The sequence below is a fragment of the Peromyscus eremicus genome, chromosome 13 (genome assembly GCF_949786415.1).
Source record: "Peromyscus eremicus chromosome 13, PerEre_H2_v1, whole genome shotgun sequence".
Classification (NCBI taxonomy): Eukaryota; Metazoa; Chordata; class Mammalia; order Rodentia; family Cricetidae; genus Peromyscus; species Peromyscus eremicus.
Window position 1 is genome coordinate 51,121,043 of NC_081429.1, and position 9,076 is coordinate 51,130,118.

Here is a 9,076-nt window from a genome sequence, read left to right on the forward strand (position 1 = left end):
CACACACAGGAAAAAAAAAAAAAAAAACCAATCTCACACACACAAATTGGACGGAAGGAGGTGGGGGACAGAAACCCGAAATTTAGGCTTATGGGGGGTGTGGGACAGAGGGAGGTTTCATTAAGCTGTTTAACAGAGCCTGTTAGATCATGTGTTCTGAATTAAATCTGTTTAAAACAAATAACAAAAACTCCTTCCACTTCCTTTACCCAAGGCAGAACCTTTGGCTGCATGGGTACGAAAGCAAGCACGCTGCCCTTCGCTTTTCCTTAAAAAGGAATGTTTACCTCAACCAAATTAACAACCGAAGGGAAACCTCAGATTTCTGCTGCTTTGCCTATAAAAGCGGCCGCCTGCACGTTGAAGCCTTTCCTCGGGGAGACACTTTTGTCCCTCCTTTGTCCCTTACAACAAAGACAAGGGGAAATGCATTCCTATTTCGAAAAGCAACAAGCCGTCACTTCTTTTCAGGGTATGAAACCAAATCAAACATTCTTTTTCTTCGCGCCTTCCCGCCTGCCCAAGAAAATGAAAAAAAAAAAAAAAAAAAGAAAGAAAGAAAGAAAGTAGCAGAACTGTATCTATCTGCCACTGGTCTCCTTGGCCTTCCTCGAGGAAACGTCTTCTTTGGCATCTTCGCGTTAGGATTCTAGCAGGCAGGCCTCCCCGGCCTTCCAAAGGCTGATTTTACTAGACTTGAAAGGAGGAGGGGGGAGGGAAAAAAAAAAAAAAAAAACCAGGCGGGAGGGGGGCGGGGAGGAGGACTGTAATGTCTGACCCTGGAAATTAACCCATCTGGGCTCCAGTTTGGCCCCAGTGAAAAGAGATTATGGTTTGACCACCGCTTGACAAGGGCACCACAGGGGGCCCCCATCTTCCCAACAAAGCCCAGGCAGCAGACGGAGCGCTATCTCCCCCCTCCCCCGGCCTCACTCGAGTGAGGACAGCCACTGGTCTTGCAGCAGGGACTGGACTCAGCCCTGGCGCCGGGAAGAACTCACCAGTCTCGGCTGACCTCAACCTCTCCCTGAAGGCCCTGGCCGGCCCCTATCTTTCACAGTTAGCATCATCCCGCAAGTCTTAACCAGAAGTCTTTTTCATCCACACTGCCTTCTGACTTTTCACTCAGGCCCCCTCTCAAAACCGCCTCTCACCCCAAATCTCTTCTCACCTCCAAATAACTTCTCACTTCCATGTTAAAGCTCAGTGGAGGAGGGGGTAGCCTACAGAAACAAGTCCCCGCCCAGCAGTTTTTTTCCCTACCACGCCTCTCCTCCTCCAAGGGGGTAGGAAGTGGCAAGGGTCGGGGAAGGACCGGGGTTCATACCGCAGTCTCCCCCTTACTGCTGTGGCTTAGTCTATGGTAGAAGCGACGCCATGACTGCAGGGTCTTGCCCGACCAGATCCAGAAGCCGGTCGTGATGCCCACGATCATGGTCATCAGGTACTTGATCATGAAGACGGTGAAGTCCGGGCTCATGGGCGGGAAGTGGCCCGGAGGGCAGGGCACCGCGTAGCTCTTGCAGGTCTGCAGGAGCCAGGTGCGCTCCCAGTGCTCGCGGAAGGCCTGCTCGTAGAAGTAGCAGGCCAGCACGATGGTGGCCGGCACGGTGTAGAGCACGCTGAAGACGCCGATGCGCACCATGAGCTTCTCCAGCTTCTCCGTCTTGGTGCCGTCATGCTTCATGATGGTGCGGATGCGAAAGAGAGACACAAAGCCGGCCAGCAGGAAGGACGTGCCGATGAAGAGGTAGACGAACAGGGGCGCCAGCACGAAGCCCCGCAGCGCATCCACACTAGACAGGCCCACGTAGCACACGCCACTCAGCAGGTCCCCGTCCACCTGGCCCATGGCCAAGATGGTGATTGTCTTGACCGCCGGCACAGCCCACGCGGCCAGGTGAAAGTACTGCGAGTTGGCCTCGATGGCCTCGTGGCCCCACTTCATGCCAGCCGCCAGGAACCAAGTGAGGGACAGAATGACCCACCAGATGGAGCTGGCCATGCCGAAGAAGTAAAGCACCATGAAGAGGATGGTGCAGCCCTCCTTCTTGGTGCCCTGCGCCACCGTGCGGTAGCCATCGTCCGAGAAGCGCTCCACGCACACGGCACGGTCCTCCAGCAGGAAGCCCGCCACGTGCGCTACGGCCACCATGAAGTAGCAGCCCGACAGGAAGATGATGGGTCGCTCTGGGTAGCTGAAGCGCCGCATGTCCACCAGGTAGGTGAGCACCGTGAAGAGCGTCGAGGCGCAGCACAGCACCGACCACACACCCACCCAGAGGCGGGCGAAACGCCTCTCCTCTTCTTTAAAGTACATGAGGCCGTTAGCGCGGCCCGGCTCACACGGGGCACCGCAGTCGCGCTCACCTAGGAAGCGGTAGCCCAGGTAGGGGGGCACTTTGAGCTGGCGCGGGCACGAGAAGGGGAAAGACCACCGGCCTCTGCCATCTGAGGGGGCCATGGCCGTGAAAGGCGGGTCTGGCAGGTAGGGAGCCGTAGGGTAGGCGGTGGGGCTGCCGCCCGCGCCCCCGGAGCCGTCGGACGTGTTCTGGCCCACGCAGATCTCGCCGGCGCCGTGCACCGGGAAGTTCTCGCAGCGCAGTCGCTCAGGCCACTGGAAGCCGAACTTGTTCATGAGAGCCTCGCAGCCCTGGCGGGCGCGCTCGCACAGGGAGCGGCACGGAGGAATGGCTTGGTCGAGCACGGTGCACACGGGCGCGTACATGGAGCACAAAAAGAAGCGCAGCTCGGGAGAACACTGCACCTTCACCAGCGGGTAGAACTGGTGCACCTCGAGGCCCGCGTCCTCTTGGTTCGTGTGGCCCAGCAGGTTGGGCAGGATGGTCTGGTTGTAGGCGATATCCGTGCACAACGGGATGGAGATGGGCTGGCAGAAGCCGTGGTCCGGGACCGAGATGCCCTTCTCGCCGTGGTACGGCTGAGCCCGGGTGCCCGCGGGCAGCGCGCCCAGAAGCGCCAGCACCAGGGCGCACAGGCCCAGGGGCGGGTGCGAAGCCGCAGTGCCGGGGCCCCGCATCGCCGCGGGCCGCGAGTGCAGCAGCGTTCTCAGCTGGAGGAAAAAGACGAGGCGCTGGGGAGCGGCTGGGATGCAGGGAGGCGCCGCCGCGCCCGGCGCATGAGAGTCCTCCCGGCGCCGGGGCCGGGCCGTGGGCGGCGCGGAGCCGAGGGCGCTAGGGTGCTTGCACGGCGGGGGCGAGGCCGCCAGCCGAGGGGGCGCCGCAGCCGCCTCCGCGTGGCACTCACGCGGCCGCGGGGGGCTCACTCTCCTGGGCCTGGGCTGGGGGGGTTAGGGGGGGGAGTGTCGCCTTACCCTCCCCGCCGAGACGTAACGGTGCGGCTTTCTTCTCTTCGGTGACGGGCTACAAGCGTCTCCGGTTACCTTCCAAAGTTTGCCCAAGTCTCTCGAGCCCCGGGCGCACGGCGATGCCCACGTCCCCTACACCGAGTCGGGCCTCCACCAGGCCAGAGCCCGGCGTCCCCTGCCTGCTCGCCCGGGCCGCCGCCTCGGCGGTGCAGCTCCGCCTTCTCGCCTTGAGGCCCCGCGGGCAGCCGCCACCGCCGCCTCCTCCTCCTCCTCCTCCAAACCTCGAGCCTCCTTCAGCCCCGGGAAGGTCGGCTCCAAGTTTCAGCCAAACGTCTGGTTCTCGATTTGAGTCCGATCCCTGCCCAGGAGCGACGGGGCTGGGCGAGTTCTCTTTGGAAACCCAGTTGCGTGGAATCCGAAGCGCCGAGGCTCCTGCACCGGCGGCCTGCCTGCAGCCGGCCTCTCCTGCCCCGCGCAGTCCCCGCGTCCGCCGCCGCCGCCGCCGCCGCCACCGCCCGCCAGGGAAGGAGCGCAGAGTAACGCCTGGGAGCCGCGCTGGTGGCTAGAAGAAGCGTCGGGCTCGCAGGGATTGGGGCCGCCCCGCCCCCTCCCCTCCCCCCATTCACAAACCACTCCGGGGGCGGGCCCCGAGCCCTCCGGAGGCCCAATAGCGCGCTTTGTTTTCTCTGTCGCCGCCTTCCGATTGGGTGGAAGTCGGAAGGGGCGGCCGAGGGAACGAGGGGGGCGGGGCCTGGAGCGCTCTGGGCGGATTCCTGAGGGGAGGGGCGGGGGACCGGGAGGAAAAAAAAAAAAAAAAAAAGTTAAGGAAAACTTTTACCCAGAATGTGCTCAGGGGAGAAGAACGCACACCAGAAAGGGAATTTGCCTGAAAGATCAGTTCGTCTTCCGGGTACCCTAAAACACACATTCCTGAGCGGAAGGGCGCATTCGCCAAAGGCTTTTGGCGAGAAGCTGAGAATAGCGCAGAGCTGGGGCGGAGAGACGTGACCCGGAGTCACGTTAGCCTTGCCTGGCTGGCTTGGGCGGGAGGCTTTTGGTTAGCATCAGTGTGGGTCCAGAAGGGGGTGCGACTGAGGATCGCTTTTTTTTTTCTCTCTCTCCCCATACCCCAAACGGCCCCATGAAGCCACAGATCCCCTCTCTCTCCCTGGAAGAGGGGGGCTGCCTGGAAGGAGAAACCAGACTCGGCCCGGGTGGGAGGGGAACTTGAGGCGGGAGGAAGTGCAGACCCTCGGAGGAGAGGGCCCAGAGCTGGGGGTGCGAGAGACTCAAGAGCCAGCCACCCCGCCCCCGCGCGCGCGCGTGGGGAGCCCGAGAGGTTCCAGGGGCTTTTGGAGAAGGCTAAGGCAGCGCTGGGGGAATGCGTACGAAAGTAACCTGAGACCGAGTGCCCCGGAACTCTCTGTACGATTTACAGAGCGCCTTCGGTTGCCCTGTTTTCCCTCCGTTCTGCGGTGTGTGGCCTTCGGGGATCTCATCTTCGTTGCAGAAACAACCATTTGATCTTTCCACTTGGAATCTACATAGAAAAAGTTTTTAATGCGCGTTAGAAACCAGGGCATTTGCTAATTAAAGGGCTTTCGAGACACAAAGAGGGGTTATTTTCCTTCTGGGGTAGCGTTTTCTGATTGGCAAGCGTTCTTTTGTTCTTGGTCAAATCTTCACCCTGCTCCAGGCACTGGGCGCCCGTGCGCGTTGTCTGGCTGCCCCGGACCGGTCGGAAGTTACTAAGGGGCCTCTGCCCTCACAGAGGGGCCAGCAAGGAATATCATGAATATTATGAATTCCCGTGCAGGGAAGTGACAAGCTGAATCGTTGAATCTCTCTGTCGCCTCGGCAGCCTCACTCTAAAAAACGTTATTCCTGGCTGAGTCCTTCTGCCTGTCTCAGTGGGCTGTTGGTGCTTGAGTGATTTTTGATCAGTTTGAATGTTGAATGCTGGCCGAAGTCACTGCCTCCAGGATACAGTTTCTCCATCTAGGAAAAAGCTGATTCTCGAATTTAAGACAATTGGATTCCCTTTTCTTCCAGATTTGGGCTTCTTGTAGCTTTCTTTTATTTACTTTATCTCAGAGGTTTGCTGAAATCTTTCCTTCCACTTCAGCGTTCTTTTGTGCTCCCATTAGCGGGTCTAAAGAGCAGAGCCCCCTGTCAGACGGTTGACACCCCCATCTGGCCTGCGATGGAAATCACTACTTTCCTTCTAAGCATCAGGTTACCCTTCATACCAGATTCCAACCCCCCCCCCCCTTTGAGTATCTGCCTCAAAGCAATAAAGATGAATAGGCAACCTTTTCCTTTTTTAAAAGTGTACCTTCTTCAGGACTCCATCTTCTGCTTTCTAAATCCTCATTCCTATCACCGACCATTGTGTGTGTTGCTGTTTGTTGGGAGATGTTGGAGGCATCGGAGCTGTTTTGCTTTGTCATTGAGAGTGTGGGTGGTGGGGCTTGGATTCCTTTCTTGTCCCCATGGGGTTCAGGATGTCCTCCTTTTTGGAATCAAATTTTCATGCCTATTCATTAGGCCACTGATCTAACTCCTCTCTGCGTGCTGGGGGAGCAATGCCGAGCTCTGTCGTCAAGTCAAATGAAAACTGACAGGCTAGAACTCTGCCTCAAATGCAACCAAACCCAGTTAGTTGATGAGCTACTCATCCTTATAGTCCCAGACAGCTTCTGATGTTAGGCAACAGGAATAATGATTTAGGAAGAGGGGGTGGGATGAGCCAATATAGAAGAAGCAAATGCAATATTTTTAAAGTGATCTGTGCATGAGGTGCAGGAAACCCATCCTAGAAGGGAATGTCACAGCTGTTGAGTCCTTTTGCTCTGTCCCTGGCAGATAAATGCAGAAGTAGTAGAGAAGCAGAGGGAGAGTTTAGGAGCTGGGGTGGGGAGACTGTTTGTAAAGATGATTTAAAACAATAACAGCAACACTCAGTCTGGGCTTGGGGCTGTAGCTCAGTATTGAGCAATCGCCTAGTGTGGGAGAGGCCCTAGATTCAATCCTTCATACTACAAAATAACCAAGCCAAACCAAAATAGACAAACAAACAAACAAAAAAATCTCAATCCAAAATTACTCCAGGAAAATAAGAATTTACTGTTTGTGCCCGTTGTAGCGTGGAACGCCTTTAATCCCAGCACTTGGGAAGGCAGAGGCAGGCATGTCATATCTCCGTGAGCTCGAGGCCAGCCTGGTCTACCTAGTGAATTCCAGAGAGCTACAAAGTGAGGTCCTAATTCAGTTCAGATAATCGAGAGAGAGAGAGAGAGAGAGAGAGAGAGAGAGAGAGAGAGAGAGAGAGAGACTACTGTTTGTGGGAGGTGATGCTATAGCTTTCTGTGTTTGCCTGATGTCAAATGCTGTGATAAAAACAAGCAGAAACAAAAATGCTATGGTTTTAAGGAGCCATGTTATAAAGGAGTAGGCCAGAGAAGGTAAGTTCACAATGTCAGGGGCCAAGCCTGCCTGGGTTCTCTGGCAAATGTGCAAATGTTGGTTTACCTTCTCCCCAGGATTAATTTTCTTTCCAAGCAACACCTCCCACACCCAGCTCCCAAAGCCTCTTACTGGTATCTTCTTTGGAAAGCCAGGGCTGGAAAATTTTGTAACTGTCTGCTGCAGAACTTCCAATCGTCCCTGCCCTTTAAAACAACAAAGCCTTTTATTTCTTCACACCATAGTCATCTATGGCCCCAAAGAAAGTGGTGGTAGTCATTAGCTCCATCTTTTCAAGTACTACTTATCTTGGCTAAGTCCCAGGTTTATCTAGCTGAATTGGATTCTGATGTCAGGGCAGATTTGAAAATGGCCACGTGGTGCCACAGTCCTGTGGTTGGAATGAAACTCTGGCTGCAAGAATCGTTCATGAAAGACCAGAAAGGGCATCTTGGAACACACACTCCTCTTTCTGGCCTCTCTTTTGGCAGATAGTTTTGACATTATAACCCTGAAAGTTTGAGATATCCAACTGCCAGCTTGCCATCAGCTTGTGTTCGTCTTAGTTTATCGTGTTGGCTTGTTCTCCGTCCAAAAGGGAACATTTTTATCTTTAAAGTAGTTTCAAATGTGGTGGTGGAAGTTGGAGATGTCCAGATTGAAGAAGAGGAAGGCCATACTGTAATGGTGCTCATGTGTGGTGCATGGGCCGAGATGATTTATACAGCAGATTCGGTTACTGAGTCTGTTGGACCAACATCTTCATTGGTTAAGAATTTTATGAGTTATTTATTGTTGTATAACAAGTACCCCCCCCCATTTGACAGCTTAGAAATAACAAATGCTTGGTTTGTCACAGTTTCTGAGTGTCAGGAATCTGGGTGCACTCAGCTTGCCCCGGCTTGGAGTCCATCTCCTCTTTGCAAGCAGGGTGTTAGTTACGACTTCATTGAAGGACCCACTTTCAGACTCGAGTGGCGTCTGGCCAGGCCTCAGGTGGTGGCCAAAACCATCAGTTTCTCCTCATTCAGACCTCTCCTGAGGGCCCTCAAAACATGAAACTTCCTTCAGAGCAAAAGCCCAGAAGGAAAGAGAGCTTGGAGTGCGGGTGAGGGAAACTGAGAGGGAGAATGACCCAGACTACAGAGGGAAGCCACGGTCTTTGTAGCCTAATCCTGAAGTGACAGCCTGTGGCTTTTGCCATATTGCGTGCATTAGAGAAAAGTCCCTGGCCTGGCCTCACTTAAGAGGCAGTGGGGATCACACCAAGGTATGGTAGACTCATCGGAGCGGAAGGATGCTGGCCGTGCTTGGCTGGAGGGCGGTCAAGGTGAGGACACAGAGAGAAACAGCTCTTGGGCTGCTGACCCCACAGTCTCAGGATAGGGAACACAGTGGTGACTAGCGACAGCGCCCCTTGCATCGGGTACGGTCAGAACGGAACACTGACTCTGGACAACTCTCTTCAAAGGCACGTCTACGGCCCAAGGGAAAGAGAATGTTGAGGAAGCTACCTCGTGAGAGACCATCAGCAATTCTGGGGAACCCTCTGGGTGCAAGAGAGTAAGGGGATTACTCCAGGGGATCATGTCTGCATTCAAAGGACATTGGATTTTGAGCACAGTCTGAGGGAGACTTGGGCCATCTGGGTTATGAGGTGAGAGCATTGTGGGTAATTGCTACCTGCAGCTCCGTGCTGCTCTGTGTGGCGCTAAGGTGTGGGAAGAGCGCAGAGGTGGCCAGTGCAGGCGGCTTGGTGCTGCTTTTCATGACTGACTTCCTGTCCTGCCTCAGGCCGTCACCTAGCCTCCTCCGTAGCTCCCTCCAGTGTGTGGAGGGGATTCGTGGTCTAAGAAGAGCTGTAAAAGGCTGGTGACCCAGGCACAAGGAAATCATCAGAACAGGACAGCACTCTGGACTTGTTATGTGATGCATGAGATGAAATAAAAAGACCGTTTAGCAGCATATTTGTGACTCTGACCCTTTGCTGAAGTATATATATATATATATTTACAGCGGTATGCTGGTGCATGTTTATAATGACTGTCTAGAAGAAAAGCCTGGGTCTGTACCTTTCCCAATTTCCAGGCTATAAATACTGCTGCCATGGTGGGTGTCAAGCCAACCTGTCGTCGGTGAGCTTGAAAAAATATGCACACAGGTAGCCCTAAGAGCTGTTCTAGGACACTAATGGGCTTCTAGAACTTCCTTTTCCTGTTGTTTTGAGCATCCAAGTAGTCACATTTAAAATATAGTGACCACTGTTTACACAGTGCCAGGTGC

General features: G+C 54.8%; 1 protein-coding gene across 1 annotated transcript; it reads right to left on the bottom strand.

The window, feature by feature from the left end:
- Positions 1-843: 843 nt before the first annotated feature.
- Fzd7 (frizzled class receptor 7) lies at positions 844-3,040 on the bottom strand. The gene has a single exon (XM_059278330.1). It carries the CDS (start codon positions 3,038-3,040, stop codon positions 1,322-1,324), a length of 1,719 nt encoding a protein of 572 aa, XP_059134313.1. The 3' UTR covers positions 844-1,321.
- Between the last annotated feature and the right edge of the window lie 6,036 nt (positions 3,041-9,076).